This window comes from Lithobates pipiens, unplaced genomic scaffold (assembly GCF_037356315.1).
Source record: "Lithobates pipiens isolate NorthernLeopardFrog02 unplaced genomic scaffold, aLitPip1_a1.2 Scaffold_22, whole genome shotgun sequence".
NCBI classification, from domain to species: domain Eukaryota; kingdom Metazoa; phylum Chordata; class Amphibia; order Anura; family Ranidae; genus Lithobates; species Lithobates pipiens.
Window position 1 is genome coordinate 156,327,406 of NW_027507784.1, and position 19,342 is coordinate 156,346,747.

At 42.3% G+C, this 19,342-nt stretch overlaps 1 protein-coding gene across 1 annotated transcript in view; it reads left to right on the plus strand.

Annotated features, from left to right (window-relative positions):
* Positions 1-1,408: 1,408 nt before the first annotated feature.
* The window catches only part of KLF7 (KLF transcription factor 7), a 229,677-nt gene continuing 211,743 nt past the window's right edge, over positions 1,409-19,342 (plus strand). The window contains exon 1 of the mRNA XM_077448497.1: positions 1,409-1,979. Coding sequence (XP_077304623.1) covers positions 1,878-1,979 — 102 coding nt within the window. The 5' untranslated portion in view covers positions 1,409-1,877. The remainder of the gene's footprint in view (positions 1,980-19,342) is intronic.

Genomic DNA, 19,342 nt, shown 5'->3' on the forward strand with positions numbered 1-19,342 from the left:
GTGATTGTAACAATTGTATCCTTCCATGTGCTTGCCCAGTAAGTACCCAGCAGCACTAGTACTAGGGATGTCACTGTTGTCTTGGATAAAGCTAACACAGGGTTTAGGACTTTGAAAATGGCCAGATCTGTTTCCCCCCCTTCTTTCCAGTACAGTTTGCAGAGACTAGAGAAAAGTCAGTTTGACAATGGATGGGAGAAGAGCGCCCACAAAGGCTGTGTTATGCCTGAAATGGATCAGAATAAGTTACTTACTAAACAATGGGAAAACATGCAGCGTGAGGTTTAATTATATGACTTAGTCATTAAATGGCTGGGCTGTGCTTTAGGGCAAACAGGCTTCATGAGTGCGATGCAAGGAGACTTTGGTCCTGTGATTTTGAATTGCTAGTGAATAATTAAATGTTGCATATTACATTAGAGATGGTTGATGCACTGATGGCTCGGATCCAAGGATATTGACAATGTGATTTATGTGCGCCATCCTTTATCCTGAAAGCAGGGAATGTCTTTAAAAGTACATGAATGCATTTTTTTTTTTTTACGTTGTCAGGGAAGCTTGTTATTTTTATATGTTTTTTTTTTACAGACCTATAGTAATCATTCTTTTGATTTTCACTCCATCGTGTAGAAAGGCCACAGCATCCAACCCCAGTTATTAAACTCAATTACATAGGAGCAACAGACTAGACCAGACTAGGAAAAGCCAGCTGTTGAGGAACCATAAGTCCCTACATTTACTGCCTGAGCCTTTACATAAATTGTAGACTTTTCTCTTAGAAAATAAAAAACGTGTATAGCATACGCAGCAGATTCTGTGAATTAATGCAAAATCACGCATGCTCAATCTGTTGTTCTCGATTTTCTACTCAGTTGTGAATGGGGCCTTCTAGTTGAGGAACTAGAAGGTCCAGTATGCGTTGATTCCATGTCTGCCATGATAAGATGACTATTAGTTATAATCCGCCCTCTTGCAAATGTAGGAATCTGCTACTACTAGCAAGGACACTTTGAATGTATTGCGCAACAACCGTTGGTCATGCAGCTATGGTCAACATCTAGCTCCCAGGGCATGCTGGGACTTTCAGTTCCTTAGTCCTTGCAGGTTGCTGACCCTTGTTGCTGTGGATTTGGCCATTGAGCTCAAGGTAGTTGTATGTGATACTTTGGCTACAGCTGTTGCCTGCCCCAGTAGGAAACCATAACACATGGTCACAGGCTTCACTGAGTGACAGCTTTTTTTTTTCAAGAATTTTTCATGCCTGTGCAATGGTGTCTGTCTGTTTAGAGGAGGGGAGGAGGAGGGATGGAGGTGGGGTTTACTCATCTGGCAGATCTGGAGGAGGAGGAGGGAGAAAGTCTCTCAAGAAACAGAGGGAGAAAAAAAAAAAAGAGAGAGAGAGAGAGAAAAAAAAAGAGAGAGGAAAAAATGCAACCACTTCTGTCCCCCCTCCTCCTAATATAGAGAGCAAAGCTTGCATCCATGAGCAGGCAGCATTGGTGTACCCATAGATGACAGGTTCTTGTCACTGAGTTTGCATCTTTCTTCCCGGTACAAGCTCTGGAGACACTTCAGCCTTGAAAAGGATCCTTTGCACCCCATTAGTACACTGGATGTTGACTTTTTCCTTGCTTTTCCTATAGAGTTTTTCTATACAGCGCATCAGTATTCATCATCATTTCCCTTTTTTCAAATGCTGGGGTTTGATTGATCAGCACTTATCATTCTGTTGTTGCTTGTGAGCTTCTGCTGACTGTTACAATCCCCCCCCCCCCCCCTTAAAAAAAAAAAAAAAAAAAACTGGGACTCCGGATCTATCCCTGTAAAAGGACAGCAATTCAGGATTATTCCACTATTTCTCTTCCTATCTTGCAAACATGGATGTTTTGGCTAGTTATAGCATATTCCAGGAGCTGCAGATTGTACACGACACGGGCTACTTCTCAGCAATGCCATCTTTGGAGGAGAATTGGCAGCAGGTGAATGATTTAAATTAATCCTGTAAAGCTTTAGCTGCATACGCACACGTTCGCTTTGCCATTCATTTTTTTTTTTTTTGGAAATTCCCCGGTATCTTTCATATTTTCGGCTAGTACTCTTATACAAATGTCACTGCTCATCAGGGATTTGGGGGAAAAAAGCAGATGTGTTTTTTTTTTTTTTTTCTTCCACCATGTGGATTTAATTGTACTGAGCACGTTGGAAGGCTGACAGCGTTTTATTTCATGAAATAGGACCGAGAAAGAAAAAAAAAAAAGTCAGGTTGTCTGTTTGGATGAATATATGTCAATTCAACACTGATTTGGGTTTAAAATGAATTAATGCTTAATCAGCAAATCCAAGTGGGCTCTAGCCTTGTGCTTTGTAATTCAGCATGCTTAAATATACTGGTCTGCTCTGATTCTTTTGAAATATAGTTAGGCCAATATTTGAACAAAGTTATTTATAAGGGAAGCAATGTGTTTCTAATATACGGTACACATATGAGAGACGCAAACTTGTATAATGACATCCATTTTAAATGATGCTTGCCATTCACTGTTCTGATTGTAAGGAGTGTCTTGCTCCATGTGCTGCACTGAGATACTGTAACACAATAGGAGATTGAAGTGAGGAATTCATTTACTGTACTAAACAAGACTTATTTTAAATAAATGTCTTACATACAGTAGAGCAGCTGCTAGTTCTATAGCTTTGTATTCTTTCCAATGCAGATGGGATATTGATTTTTTTTTTTTTTGGCAGTTGGTGATGTTTTAGACTAGCTTCAGTAGACATGATGTTATAAAAGTAGCCATATGTCTAAGAAGAATAAGACCGTCCATTAGATAATGGCAAGACGTGCCCTTCAGCATTGAACGACGCAGCTTATTGTGCTTTTAGAAAAGGATATAGTTTTGTGTGTTTTATGAAGAAGTGGCTGCAAGTGGAAACTTCTGTACGGTGAATGATATCGAAGAATGAAATATTGGCTGTTAGATTTTTTGGCACAGATCCAGCCTTACTGATATTATGATGGTGGCATTCTGTATCAGTAATGGGCCACTGATCCAGTCTTACTGATATTATGATGGTGACATTTTCTGTATCAGTAATGGGCCACAGGTCCAGCCTTACTGATATTATGATGGTGGCATTCTGTATCAGTAATGGGCCACAGGTCCAGCCTTACTGATATTATGATGGTGGCATTCTGTATCAGTAATGGGCCACAGATCCAGCCTTACTTATATTATGATGGTGGCATTCTGTATCAGTAATGGGCCACAGATCCAGTCTTACTTATATTATGATGGTGGCATTCTGTATTAGTAATGGACCACAGATCCAGTCTTACTTATATTATGATGGTGGCATTCTGTATCAGTAATGGGCCACAGATCCAGTCTTACTTATATTATGATGGTGGCATTCTGTATCAGTAATGGGCCACAGATCCAGTCTTACTTATATTATGATGGTGGCATTCTGTATTAGTAATGGACCACAGATCCAGTCTTACTGATAGTATGATGGTGGCATTCTGTATTAGTAATGGACCACAGATCCAGTCTTACTGATAGTATGATGGTGGCATTCTGTATCAGTAATGGGTCACAGATCCAGTCTTACTGATAGTATGATGGTGGCATTCTGTATCAGTAATGGGCCACAGATCCAGTCTTACTGATATTATGGTGGTGGCATTCTGTATTAGTAATGGTCCACAGATCCAGTCTTACTGATATTATGATGGTGGCATTCTGTATCAGTAATGGGCTAAAGGTCATGAAAAATGTGTGTACCTTTTCATTGTTGGTTTTGTTGCAATGACATTTGTTACTATGTTTATTGAAATGGCTAATTAAAATAATTATGAAGATTTTTCACCCGTTCTTGTTAAAAAAAAAAACACACAATTTACAAGGCCAATTCTTTGAATCAGTTGCATATTAATAACAGTCTAGACAGCTCAGTGCAAGATAATCTGTTGACATAGCCAGCATGCCCAAGGCACACTGTATGTGATACTTTGGCTGCAGCTGTTGCCTGCCCCAGTAGGAAACTGTAACAGCATTTGCACTTTAGAACAATAGATCAAAGTACAGTGGGATCCCCATTTAAGTTTTAAGAGTCATAATAAAAGAGAAAGGCCAGCTTTTCTGTTACAGTCTTATCTGGCTATTATTGAAGGCCAGATGAATCGGTTGGCTGTTTTTTTTTTTTATTGATGTTTTATTTTTTGGCTTATCTTTGCTGCAAATACTATAGAAGGCCAATTGTGTGTCATCCTTATGCTATGCACGCTGGCTTCTGTTGAGTTTTCCATATTAATTGCTGCCACACATGGCCATAGAAAGGAAGGCCATGTTCTCTAAATAGACAGGAAATTGTCCCCTTTATATGTATTAATGACGTTTTAGTTTTTTTGCAGGACAAAGATAGTAGATTTTGGGCTAAAATCTCTATCAAGCCAGACTCCAAATAATGAGTTTAATTGTCTTATACAGAACGTTACAATACAGTGCAACTGGAGCCCGAGAAAACAGATTCTTGGAAAATGCAACTATGGGGTTGATTTACTAAAGAAGTAGAGAATGTCCACTTTGCCAAATAAATTTTCACCATAGTGAACGAGGGTGACGCTAAATGAAAATTCACTTTGCAAAGAAATACCTAGGCAAGGAAAAATGAAAAAGCAGAATTTTTGCTCTAACATCATTGGATGATTGAAGTCAGCACAGCTGCACATCATTCACTAGGTAAAAAATCAGCTTGCTCTATTCCTTTATCAGTTAACACCGATATGTCGGAGTTTTCATTGTCAATATTCAAGCCTTTCCAACCTTAATCACTCAAGCATAATGTATTAGAAGCTAATATTTTATTAGGTGACTGTCTTGTCAAAATAATATTCATCACTGTGGAATTGCACATACAGGCCCAACAGGCTTCATTGTAGAGCAGATGTGCTACTTTATTTTTTATAATCGACAGATGAACGAAAAAGTATATCATTTTATTCATATTGATGGTTATGAAACAATCTGTTAATAAAAAAAAAAAAAAAAAAAAAAAAAAACTCCATTCCATCTCCAAGCATTAATATGAATAATTAAAACAGGACCCAAAGAGCATTGCCCTAATGTTTAATAATTCAACAGAAAATGACTTGCACAACCATTAGCTCTTGAGGTCTGTGTACAGTATGTGGTGATGCACTGTATTGTACTGACCTCCTTTCTTTGTATTGCCTGTTGGAAATTAACAGCTAGAAAACTAGAAGCATCAGTAGGATTTTCGCATGGTGCTTTTGATGCATCAGATTCATGAAACCTTAATCCGGTGTGTTATATGATCGCTATCTACTTCAGTACCGAAATCATGTGATGCTCGGAAAGAATATAGCATGACCATTTATAATGGACGATGTCTTGCACATTTTAGCTGGGATGGATCATGTAGGATTTAAAACCCAGAATATAAATAAATCACAGATGTCTAAGGCCAATGCATAATTAAAAATAACATTTGAAATCCTCAATGTGACGGGCAACCAAGTAAAGTTTGAAAGCGTGACACTCAATTTTAATAGTAGACCCCTTTGCAAAAATATTTTTTTTAATCATTTTCATATTTTTCTAACAAGGTATATTGTACTGCGTACTGTATAACACTACTGCAGTTACCTTCAAAGAGGTTAAATGGGAGTGAACCTGTTTTTGATGTATTGAAGTCTGATGAGTGATGAGGGCTTGTAGCACTTTATTGCTAAAAAGAAAAAAAAAACTCCATAAATGTCATATATTGGTCTTTGGGAAGACTGTGTTAAATTTAACTGTCACCATGGTGTTCAGGGACTATTGAGTTTAAAAAAAAGAATTGGATAGTCACCCAGCCAAAATCAGCTATGATATTACGTCCATCACCATGGTGCTGATCTGGTACTATTATTTCATGTGTCAGGTGGTTTGGAAATAGCAATTGAAGACGTTTTTTTTTGGATTTTTGAGGAATATAAACTTGTTAGTTAAAACATATACAATTGTGCTCATAAGTTTACATACCCTGGCAGAATTTATGATTTCTTGGCCATTTGAATGATAACACAATCAGTTTTCTTTCACTCATGGTTAGTGTTTGGATGGAGTCATTTATTATCAATCAACTGTGTTTACTCTTTTTAAATCATAATGACAACAGAAACTAACCAAATGACCCTGATCAAAAGTTTACATACCCTGGAATGTTTGGCCTTGGTACAGACTCAGAAGGTGGCACACACAGGTTAAAATGGCAAGTCAAGGTTAATTTCCCACATTTGTGGCTTTTTAAATCACACTTAGTGTTTGTGTATAAATAGTCAATGAGTTTGATAGCTCTCACGTGGATGCACTAAGCAGGCTAGACACTGTGGTAGAAAAAAAGACCTGCATAACAAGGTAATGAATTTTTACAAAGATGGAAAAGGATATAAAGAGATATCCAAAGCCTTGAATATGCCAGTCAGTACTGTTAAATCACTTATTAAGAAGTGGAAAATTAGGGGCTTTTTTGATACCAAGGTAGACCAAGAAAGATTGCAGCCACAATTGGCAGAAGATCTGTTAAGGATACAAAGAAAAACCAACAGGTAACCACAGGAGAAATACAGGCTGTTCTCCAAAAAGACCATGCGGTTGTTTTTAATGACCACAATTCAATGATACTTGAACAAAAAGAGCTGCATGGTTGAGCTGCCAGAAGGAAGCCTTTACTGTACCAATGCCACAAAAAAAGCCAACAAGACATGCCAAGGTGTTGTTGGGCATATTGTAACCTGTTTTTTTTTCTGGAACTTGTACAATAAAGGCTTCTTTCTGACAACTTGACCATGCAGCTCTTTTTTCAAATATCATCATATTGTGCTCCTTAACAACTTCCCGCCCCAACCTATAACAAAATGATGCCCAGGAAGTGGTTCTGTTATCCTGAGTGGGCATCATATGACGTCCAGCAGGATAACATGCCGGCGCGCGCCGAACGTGAGTGCGACGTCTGACACGCCGCATCTCCGATTGTGATAAGAAGCCTCTTACAGAGGCTTCTTATCACGTGATCATCTGTGACCAATCACAGCTGATCATCGCAAGAACCAGGAAGTGCCGGTAAACAGCATTCCTCAGTTCACGCTGACAAGGAGAACCGATCAACGGCTCTCCCGCTCAGAGGGGGGGGGGTCTGTACTGATAATCAGCACACTGATTATCAGCAGAGCCCCCATCAAATGTACCCATAAGCTGCTAATCGGTGTCCAGTCAGTGCCCCATCATAACCCCCTGCCAGTGCCCAATAAAGTGCCAATCAGAGCCCACCACAGTGCAAATCATTGCCCACCATAGTGCCACTCAGTGTCCATCCCAGTGCCATTCAGTGCCCAGCATTAACACCTGTCATTACCTGCCCAATCAGTGCTGCCCATCAGTGCCATCTATTAGTGTCCATCAATGGCCTCCTGTCAGTGCCAATCAGTGCTGCCTATCAGTGCTAATCAGTGCCGCTGGTCAGTGCCCATCAATGCCGCCTGTCAGTGCCCATCGGTGCCGCCTGTCAGTGCCCATCGGTGCTGCATATCAGTGCCACCTATCGGTGCCCATCAGTGCTGCATATCAGTGCCTCCTATCAGTGACCATCAATTCTACATATCAGTGCCTCCTCATCAGTGCCCATCAGTCCCACCTTAGTGCCAATTCATGAGTGTCCATCGGTGCTGCCTCATCAGTGCCGACTCATAAGTGCTCGTCAGTGAAGGAGAAAACAAAATTTTATAACAGAAACAAAGAACAGCTTATTTTTTTTTCTAAATTCATCAGTCTTTTTTAATTTAGCAAAAAATAAAAACTGCAGAGGTGATCAAATACCACCAAAAGAAAGCTCTATTTGTGGGAAGAAAATGCAAAAAATTTAGTTTGGCTACAGTGTTGTATGACCGCGCAATTGTCATTCAAAATGCGACAGCACTGAAAGCTCAAAATTGTCCTGGGAAGGAATGGGCAAAAGTGCCTGGTATTGAACCACACCATCTTTTTCCAAAGCAGCCTGTATTTCTCTTGAGGTTACCGGTGGGTTTTTCTTTGTGTCCTGAGCAGTCCCTGTAGCAGTTGTGGCTGCAATCTTTCTTAATCTATCTGACCTTGGCTTGGTATCAAGAGATCCCCAAATTTTCTACTTCTTTATAAGTGATTGAACAGTACTGACTGGCATATTCAATTGTTTGGGCATCTTTTTATATCCTTTGTAAAGTTTCATTACCTTGTTACACAGATATTTTGATTGTTCTTTTCTACTTCCTCGTGGCTAATTGTGATTTAAAAGGCCACAAATGTGGGAATGAACCTTTAATTGTAATTTTAACCTGTGTGTGCCACCTTCTGTGTCTGTACCAAGGCCAAACATTCCAGGGTATGTAAACTTTTGATCAGGGTCATTTGGTTAGTTTCTGTTGTCATCATGATTTTAAAAGAGTAAACACAGTAAAATGGTAATAAATGGCCTCAACCAAACACTAATCATGAGCAAAATAAATGTTTTTGTGTTATCATTCATAGTATCTGAAAAATGGCCAAGAAATCATAAACTCTGCCAGGGTATGTAAACTTATGAGCACAACTGTACGTAAAGTGTGCCAAAACTAGTTATTTTTAAGGGTTATTTTTGTTTTAAAATGTATTTATTTTTGGTTTGTACCTCTCCACTGAGGTCCCCTTGTTTATTGGAGATTGCTTTCCGTTGACTATAGCCATACCATATGACTGCCAGGAGACCACATGACTTTCAGAGACTACAGGAAATATCCTGCCATAATGGAACAAATTGATGGAGATTTATGCTTAGAAAGTGTTGTTTATAAGCTTGGCTAATTGTTCCGTTGTTTGGCTAATTGTTCCGTGGTTTGTTTGATCATGGTGAAGCTTAGAAATGCATTGTGAAAAAAAACGAAGGCCTGCCATATATTTATATAAACCCATCTAAAACCAAATACTTATGATACTGGAAAAATGAATCAGATTTGCCATTGACTGTTTGTTTAATACACCAATGCCGGCAATATACTTGAAATCGAGTGACAAAAATGTTACAGATAGCACAAAAAGTGCCAAGACCTATCTGAGATTTTTTCTCGCTTCTGTCTTAGTTGTCACTTAGAGTGGGTACAAGTCGTCTCGCGATCTTCTCTTCCTTTGAACAACTGACAAATTTCTATGATTAAATGTATCAGTTGCAAGACAAATGATATAACCAAGTACAGCTGTGACAAAGATGAAATATAGAGAAGTAATTCTGTATTTTGAACTCCTAAAATTTTTGTCAAGGAACAGTTGATATCTCTTTTAAGAGACATTTACCTGAAAGTCTGGCATTACAGTATATCATCTATGTGTTTAAACTGCATAGCTTCTGCTAAGGCAATCAATTTTTTTCTGTGAATTCTGCATATAAATGAAGGTTTTGAAGTGAGGATGTTTCGTGCTGGTTGGGGAAAGCTGGTGTTCTCTTTCAGTAGTAGTGTTATGTAATGCTCTTTCCCATATCAAATATTTCTCCAGTGATAACTATTTTAAGAACATGTAACTTGTTTCAAAAGTCTAAGAAGTTCATACACTTGCTTGCTTTATGTTGAAATAAATTGAGACGATTACTTCATCGTTATTGCGATATGGCATACATTGGGCAGTTCCTCCAGGTCTACTCATTGCTAATTATTATAGTTACTGTTGCAAGACAGAACAAAAGAGAAGTTCATATAAAATGAACATCTGTATACCAGCTCTTCATAGTTGAGTTTTTTAGAATTTTTACGCATACAATCTAATGAATTACATTTTTGGTTCACTGATATCTGTGTTTCAGCTAAACTAGTATACAACAGATAGAATGTTAACACAACTACACACTTTGCTGTCATTTCATGCAGCCGATTCAGTGGTGGCTATGTTTTGTGGTGGTAACAGAACAATGACTGGCTTCCAGCACCAGGTATTCTTTACAACTGAAGAGTAGCCGATACCATTGGACCAGTGGTCTCCAAACTGTGGCCCTGGGGACATATGTGGACCTTTTCTTGCCTTTATCTGGCCCTGGAGGCATTATTCCTGCCATTGACACCAACAATGGGGCACTATTCCTTCAATTGTCACCGATGATGGGTAATAATTCCTTCCATGGTCAACATAAATGGGGCACTATTCATTCCACCGATACCAACTATTTTTTCCTCTAAAACCAAAGATCGGAATTGTTTACTCCCACTGGGCACAGTCCAGCCCCCTACAGCCTGAAGGACAGTAAACTGGTCCTTTGATTAGAACGTTTGGAGACTTTTACCACAGAAGAACTTGTTCCAGTGTTTTATTCAATATGGCCACTGTGCCAATTAAAGGTTATGGCTATGATGTTGGCAATGATGATGTGTAAAATGCAGTTGCTTAGAGAAACCACTTACCAGTTTACAGTAGTCAAAAAATGCAATAGTTGGTTTCTTCAATATGTCTTGTTGAAGAAATACAGCTAGAACATACAGTTCACTTAATGTTTCCTACACATTAGATCAGGGTCTGCCAATCCAGCTGTTTTTGGCTTGATCAGGCGCCACCCCAATGTCCATGGGGCACCTACAGATATACATAACATATGCATCTCTTCAATACATTTCCCCATGTGTTTTCTCTTTAAAGGGTTAGTTAAATTTTTTGCAAAAAATGATAAGTGGAAGTAACTCACTACCACCTCCGCACACCCCCATTCCCGCTGCACTTATTTCCTTTGATGATTATTTTCTGCCACCCATGCCAGCCTGTGTAGCGGCCTGGGCATCCAAAAAATTGCATCAGCCCAGCCTGCGATCTACTGTGGACTACAGGACACCTCACCCTCATGTTATGAAGATAGGAAAAGGTCCATGAGGGAGAAGTTGGCAGAGCAAATAATACTGCTTGGGATTTCACTGCAGCTGGCACCGTGTTGTCAGCTCAAACAGAAAGTTGAAAGCACACATGATTTCTGGCAGTTCAGTAGGTATTTTTTGAACTTGCAGCATTTTTAATATGACTTTAATATAAAAAAAAAATTTTTATTTTGCCCAGACATACACTTTAAAAACCATGAAAGGCCACCTAATATGACCATTTCCATGAGAGTGGTCTGATCAAGTCTACCTATACAGCTGCTCTTTACTGTCAATGGTTAACTTTACTGCATTGCTGTTTTCATAGAACATAATATTTCACAGTCAGTGGATTCAGCTCGTGTTGTGTCTATCTAGTATATGGTTCAAAGAACCATGTATTATTTGCAGCCTTCTCACAGAAAAGTGTAGAGGGTCAGCTCCTTGCACCAGGTGCACTAATGTGCAGGGACCTGACATGTTAATAGCAGGGGATGGTTTTACCTGCAGCTGAGAGTCTGTAGGTTATAAATGCAATGTCTTATTTATAAAATACTGCATTTAAAGCTTATAGCTGTATGTACATCCATATGCAAGTCTTAGTGAAAAACAAGATTCTAATTTTCTTCAGAAATTACACTTATTCTTACTTCAGCTTATCCTTATTTTATTTATGAGTCATGCAGTTACCTTTTTGAGTGCACATTGAGTACTTACTCAAAGGACAATACTAGCCCTAAAGCCTGCCATAGAAGGAGTGATTTTCTTTGCTGCAATCACAGGTTGATTCCCCCATCAACACAGTCAGTGTTAATGGTGGAATCCCTCCCGTTGGGCTATTGCATTTTGCCCATGGGGGGGGGGGGGGGGGGGTCACGGTGAGCCACCCCACAGGGAAAATAGTAATTACTGCTAGCAGCTATAATAGTCTCTAGCAATAATCATATGTAAAATCCAACAGGCTGGTTGTACCCAAGTTGATTGATCGATAAACTTGAGTACATCCAGCCTGAGCATACATGGTTTGAATCTCAGCCAATTCCTGCTAAACTGGCTGAGATTCAAACCATCTATGAATGGCTTTAGTTATATTATATGTGGAGCTTGGTGTGCTAAGTCAGATGTTGGTTTTATATATGTCTTGGATGCTCTAGGAGAGACCTATCATTTCCAAATTATCCAAATTTATTTTGTCCTACTGGAAGTATTAGGTGTTCTTGCCCACCTTTGCATGTTTCAAAATTTCCTGTTGCTTTTATTCATAATCTACAGTAATTTAGGAATCTAAAAAGGAGAGTAGGACCTAGTCATAGATACAGAAGAAGTAATTTGGAAAGGCCCTTTAACCACTTGCCGCCCGCCCTATAACAAATAGACGGTGGCAAAGTGGTTGCATAATCCTGACCGGACGTCATATGACGTGATCAGGATTATGAGCCGCTGCGCGCCCCCGGGGGTGCGCATCGCGGCGATCGTTGTTGCGGGGTGTCAGTCTGACACCCGGCAACTACGATCTCGGTAAAGAGTCTCCGACGGAGACTCTTTACCACGTGATCAGCCGTGTCCAATCACGGCTGATCACAGTGTAAATAGGAAAATCCGGTGATCGGCTTTTCCTCACTCGCGTCTGTCAGACGCGAGTAGAGGAGAGCCGATCGGCTGCTCCTCTGACAGGGGGGGTCTGTGCTGATCGATTATCAGCACAGCCCCCCCGAGGATGCCCACACTGGACCACCAGGGATGCCACCAGACCACCAGGGATGCCCAGGACAAGGTATGCCACCCTAGACCACCAGGGATTCCAGTCAGTGCCACAATGGATGCCAATCAGTGCCCATAATGGATGCCAATCAGTGACCACAATGGGCATCACTGATTGGCATGCATTATTGATTGGCACTGATTGGCATCCATTAGTACAATATATTATAATACAATGCTGCCTATCGGTGCCCATCCATGCCACCTATCAGTGCCCATCCATGCCCACCTGTGCCGCCTACCCATGCCCACCTGTGCTGCCTACCCATGCCCATCTGTGCCGACTAACCCATGCCCACCTGTGCTACCTATCCATGCCCATCCATGCCAATCCGTGCCAGCTATCAGTGCCAATTTGTGCCACCTATCAGTGCCCATCCATGTCGCCCATCAGTGCCACCCATCAGTGCCGCCTATCAGTGCCACATATCGGTGTCCATCAATGCCACCTCATCAGTGCCACTTCATTGGTGCCACCTCATCGGTGCCCATCAGTGCCGCCTTATCATTGCCCATCAGTCTAACCCCATCAGTGCCCATCAGTGAAGGAGAAAACTTACTTATTTGCAAAGTTTTGAAACTGAAACAAAAAAAACATTTTTCGGTATTTTTTTATTTGTTTAGCAAAAAATAAAAACCACAGAGGTGATCAAATACCACCAAAAGAAAGCTCTATTTGTGGGAAAAAAAATTATAAAAATTTCATTTGGGTACAGTGTAGCATGACCGCGCAATTGTCATTCAAAGTGCGACAGCGCTGAAAGCTCAAAATTGGTCTGGGCAGGAAGGTGTTTAAGTGCCTGGTATTGAAGTGGTTAATCTTATAACAGACATGAAATATTGCCTGTTCAGAGATTATTCAGGATTTTGGTGGGCATTGGCATTGGTTTCTCTATAGATTTCAGTGAACTCTACATTGAATTACTGTGCACTGCACAAAAGGTTGTAGAACACAAACACATACAAAGTGCCCCATAGCCTTTGCCCTATATAATGAATCACCATTGTTTGTCTCTCTCCAATGACATTATGGGCAATACAGTTCTGATCTCAGCTTCTGTCTCTCAAGTGCATTTGATCCCATTTGAAGAGATCCATGAACCCTGTAGAATTTGGGTGTCAACTGATGGGTCTTTAAATAAACAAGTAGTAAAGCATAAAACATTTGTTTGACGAGCTTTTCTTTATTGATATATGCATGTATATTTCATTATATCTTCTGCCACTCATTCTTACTTCTTGACTGGCTCATTAATCTTTTTTTAATAGGTTTTATAAATGAGAAGTTGAAATTTCTCCATAGCGGGGTCTGTGACCACAGACCGTGATAAGCAGACTATAAGAAAAGATTATGCTTGTAAATCTTGCCTTGAGTTTTATTGTGTGTCTGTATGCTTAAAACATAAAGCAACCAAACCTGAGAAGAAAACTGAGTTCTATTGAAAGTATATCCAGATTGCAGAATCTTTGGAAAATATTGGATTGTAGTGCAATTTGGCATCATTAATATATATTCTTTGCCCTTCCATATTGGCCCAACATAGTTTTTTGTATTGCCATATAGTCATTTTAGTCAATATAAAATCATTCAGAGGTAATAAAAAAAAAATCATCACTTTCTGCCAAAACCTCCACAAGTATGACCAACATTAGGCAAAGCTCTGCAGGTAGACCAGATTTGTCATGACAAATATTTTTGGTTTAGACTAGACCACCATACTGTCCAACTGCAGCCAACATGTTTTAGATTTTTTTTTGATAATGTGTAGAGGGGTTTGAATCTGTTTTTTTTTGAGAATTTTCCACATATGTTTTGTCCCGTAATGGGTGTCAGAAGAGGAAATAGAGTGGTGCTTTCCTTTGCAGGCCAAAATAAGAAGGCCACTTAACTTTCCTACCTGTCTGGCAGCATGTACCTAATGTCTTCACTCCTAAATCATTCCACTAAACCAATGAGACTAGGGAACAAAAGCATAATTTATGCTGAGAACCAGCTTGGAGCTTAGACAGGACAATGGACTTCTTCCCTACCTTAATATTAGCGTTCTTCATACAGCGAGAATGTATCCCAAATATGGCCTATACCATTTTTCTATTGTTATTGTTACAAAAAAAAAAAAAAACTTCTACCTGGTATCCCAGAAAACCTAGAGCAAAGAGAAAAATGTAATTCCTCATTATTGGGTAGCAAGGTTAGATGTCGTGGCTGAATGCACTAGCATTGCATTATCTCTTCCATGTGCATCTCCCATGCCACTTATAAACTTTTGTTGGGAGACACATTGAACTTCTAGAGGTGTTCAAGGGAAGCAGTTTGCTTGGTTCTGTCTTGTGAATAAAAATAATACTTTCTCAAGCTTATCAGCACTCAAAATTGTAATGACGGATGTTTTGTTCAGCACAGCTACTCACAGTGGTGGCTTTTCCATAGGCATTTTTGAAGAAAGAAATTAATAAAACTTTAAACAGATCTCAAATAAGATGTGTGCATTGAGCTGAAAAAGAACATTTTCTGTATTGTAGTTTGTTTTCATCTTTTATAGATTTTTTTGATGGAAATGTTTCTAATTAGTTCTCAGCTCTAAGGTCCCGTTCACACCTGCCCATTCCCTTGCGGTGCTTTACCACAAAATATTTCATTAAATGTTTTGCGTTAAAGGAGCTAATTTATTTAGGATTGGTATGCTACTGCACAGCAATGGAACAAAAACCAGATCTGAACCTTGTTTTGTTAGCACGGCACATCAAAGCACAAGGTATATGGATTGTGGTGTAATGCAGTATAGGTCCTTCAGCACCTATTGTTCTTGTTTGTTGAGATGTCATTCTCACTGTAGGGCACCATAATGCACGACACGTATGTTACTGATTACTGCAGTAACATGCATTTTAGTCATAGTTACCACAACACCTAGGTGTATACCCAGTATTGCTTTCAGCTTTATGGTCAACATTCAGCACGTTGACTAAATGATTAGCACTGTTGCCTTGCAATAGTTTCGATTTTATTCTCACAAGGTCATTATCAGTAGTGATGGACGAACTTCCGACGGGACGTTTCGCGAACGCGAAACGCGAACGGACACAAACGTTCGCGAAAACGACCGTTCGCCGCGGGCTCCATTGACTTCAATGGGAGGCGAATTTCGCAAACCTTTAGGTCGAATTTGCGGCCACGGGGTAATTATTAGGGGGTAGCACGTAGTCCCACCACCTGGACAATAGCATAATACATGTATGAGGTGAATTTGGGATCGATAACTACAAGCATTTTTTTTTTATTTGGGAAATTGTTCTGACAATTCAGGACTATGGAGCTAATGAAGGCAATGGAGGAGAGGGAAGGTCAGGGACCAGGGTAGGCAAACAAGAGGGTGCAGGAGATACAGAGCACTGACAGCAGCACCGTAATACAGAGCACTGACATCAGCACCGTGACATACAGCGCTGACAGCAGCTCCGTGACATACAGCGCTGACAGCAGCTCCGTGACATACAGCGCTGACAGCAGCTCCGTGACATACAGCGCTGACAGCAGCTCCGTGACATACAGCGCTGACAGCAGCTCCGTGACATACAGCGCTGACAGCAGCACCGTGACATACAGCGCTGACAGCAGCTCCGTGACATACAGCGCTGACAGCAGCTCCGTGACATACAGCGCTGACAGCAGCTCCGTGACATACAGCACTGACAGCAGCTCCGTGACATACAGCGCTGACAGCAGCTCCGTGACATACAGCGCTGACAGCAGCACCGTGACATACAGCGCTGACAGCAGCTCCGTGACATACAGCGCTGACAGCAGCTCCGTGACATACAGCGCTGACAGCAGCTCCGTGACATACAGCGCTGACAGCAGCTCCGTGACATACAGCGCTGACAGCAGCTCCGTGACATACAGCGCTGACAGCAGCTCCGTGACATACAGCGCTGACAGCAGCTCCGTGACATACAGCGCTGACAGCAGCTCCGTGACATACAGCGCTGACAGCAGCTCCGTGACATACAGCGCTGACAGCAGCTCCGTGACATACAGCGCTGACAGCAGCACCGTAAGCAGCCCCAGGAGGAAGTCAGCACAGCACAGGGATGGTGTGATCCCCTCATAATAAGAACCCCCAGGAGGAAGTCAGCACAGCACAGGGATGGTGGGAGCCCCTCATAATAAGAACACCCAGGAGGAAGTCAGCACAGCACAGGGATGGTGGGAACCCCTCATAATAAGCAGCCCCAGTAGAAATATGACACCGCTCAACCTCTTCAAAGAGGAGGGTAGGGGCATATAGTACGGTGTGCTTTTTTGGGTCAGGGAAGTGAGCCAAATGAATTAAGAAGGTCTGTGTGCTTGATTCCAAAAATTGTTTATAGACATATACATGGTCTACTGATCACATGTGTTGAATTCCTCCGAGATCCATGCCTCATTCATTTTTAGAAATGTGAGGTAGTTAACACTGTCGTGAGCTAGGCGAGTACGCTTATCGGTCACAATCCCCCCTGCTGCGCTGAACGTCCTTTCGGACAGGACACTGGATGAGGGGCAAGCCAACAGTTCGATTGCAAATTGGGCAAGCTCTGGCCAGAGGTCAAGCCTGCCCACCCAGTAGTCTAGGGGTTCATCACTCCTCAGAGCGTCCACATCGGCCGTTAACCCAATGTAGTCGGACACCTGACGGTCTAGGCGTTCCCTGATGCTGGATCCGGATGACACCTGTCGATGGGTCGGCTGAAAGAATGACCTCATATCCGAAGTCACCAACACATCTTCAAACCGGCCTCTTCTTGCAGGCGCTGTTGGATTGGTACCCGCAAATCCTTCTCTGGGAGTGGGAATTGCTCCTCTGCCAGCGCACGCAAAAGCAGAATGCAGCATTTCTCGAAGCAAGGCCTGGAAGTGCTGCATTCTGACAGCCCTCTGCGACGGCGGTAACATTTCCGCCATTTTGTGTTTGTACCGGGGGTCTAAGTACGTTGCCACCCAGTACTGGTCCTTGACCCTCATGCTTTTTATACGGGGGTCCCTATTAAAACACTGGAGCATGAAGGCCCCCATTTGCACTAAAGTGGAAGCGGTGTGGTGGCCTGGCTCCTGCTCATCATCCAGGATAATGTCGTCCTCTTCATTCTCCTCTCCCCATCCTCGCACAACAGGGATCCCAGAAAGGTTTAAAGCATGCTCTTCTTGCTCCTGCTCATCCGCCCCGGCACCATCCTCCTCTGACTCCTCATCAGACTCCTGTTGTTGACTTGTCTCAGATAGAGTAGCCCCCCCTGGGAATTCATCCAGCATTGCGACTTCCTCATCTTCCCGCTCCTGCTCCTCCACAGCCTGATCAATGACACGACGCAATGCACGCTCCAGAAAGAAGGCATAAGGTACCATGTCACTGATGGCGCCATGGCTGCGACTGACCAGTTTGGTGATCTCCTCAAATGGCCGCAGAAGTCTGCATGTGTCGCGCATGAGCAGCCACTGGCGCGGTGAAAAAAAACCCAGCTCCCCAGAACCGTTTCTTTCGCAGAGTTCATACAGGTAGACGTTAACTGCACGTTTCTGCTGGAGCAGCCTATCAAGCATATAGAAGGTTGAGTTCCATCGCGTCGGGCAATCGCAAATAAGACGTCTGACCGGCAGATGGTGTCGCCGCTGAATGTCAGCAAGGCGAGCCATGGCCGTGTAAGATCTTCTGAAATGGGCCGAGATTTTCCTTGCCTGCCGCAAGATGTCCTGGACCCCAGGGTATTTGACAAGGAATCGCTGCACGACCAAGTTTAAGACGTGTGCCATGCACGGCACGTGCGTGATTTTGCCCTGTTTCAATGCGCTAAGCAGATTGGCACCGTTGTCACACACCACTTTACCAACTGTCAAATTGAGCGGTGTTAGCCACTCATCTGCCTGTGAACGCAAAGCTGAAAGGAGTGCCGGGCCAGTGTGGCTCTTTGCTTCCAGGCACAACAGACGCAGCACGGCATGGCAACGTCTCACCTGGCATGTGGAATAGGTTCTGGGGAGCTTGGGCGGTGCAGTGGAAGAGACGCTAGCAGCGGAAAAGGAGGAGGCAGCTGAGGAGGAGAGGGAGGAGGATGGAGTAGGAGGAGGAGAAGAAGAGTCAGGCCTGCATGCAATCCGTGGCGGTAAAACCAAATCTACACGGGTGCCACGGGTTACATGCTTGACGGCCGTCAGAAGGTTCACCCAGTGGGCAGTAAAACTGATATACCTTCCCTGCCCGTGTTTGCTAGACCACGTGTCTGTGGTCAGATGTATCTTGGCACCGACACTGTGTGCCAGAGATACATTCACTTGCCGCTGAACATGGCCATATAGCTCTGGGATGCCCTTCTCTGAGAAATACTTCCTTCCTGGGACCTTCCATTGTGGTGTTCCAATGGCCACAAATTTGCGAAAGGCCTCCGAGTCCACCAGTTTATATGGCAGTAGTTGGCGGGCTATGAGTTCTGACAAGCCAGCCGCCAACCGTTGGGCAAGAGGGTTATCCGGCGTCATCATTTTTTTACGCTCAAACATTAGGCCCACGGAAGCCTGCCTTTTTGCAGAAAAATGTGAGCTTGGCGTGATGGAAGGTGGAGTGGAGGACAATTGTGAGGAGAGAGGAGAAGGAGAAGTAGAAGACGAGGCTGGACGGTGAGAGCCTGCAGTGTGGCTTTGTG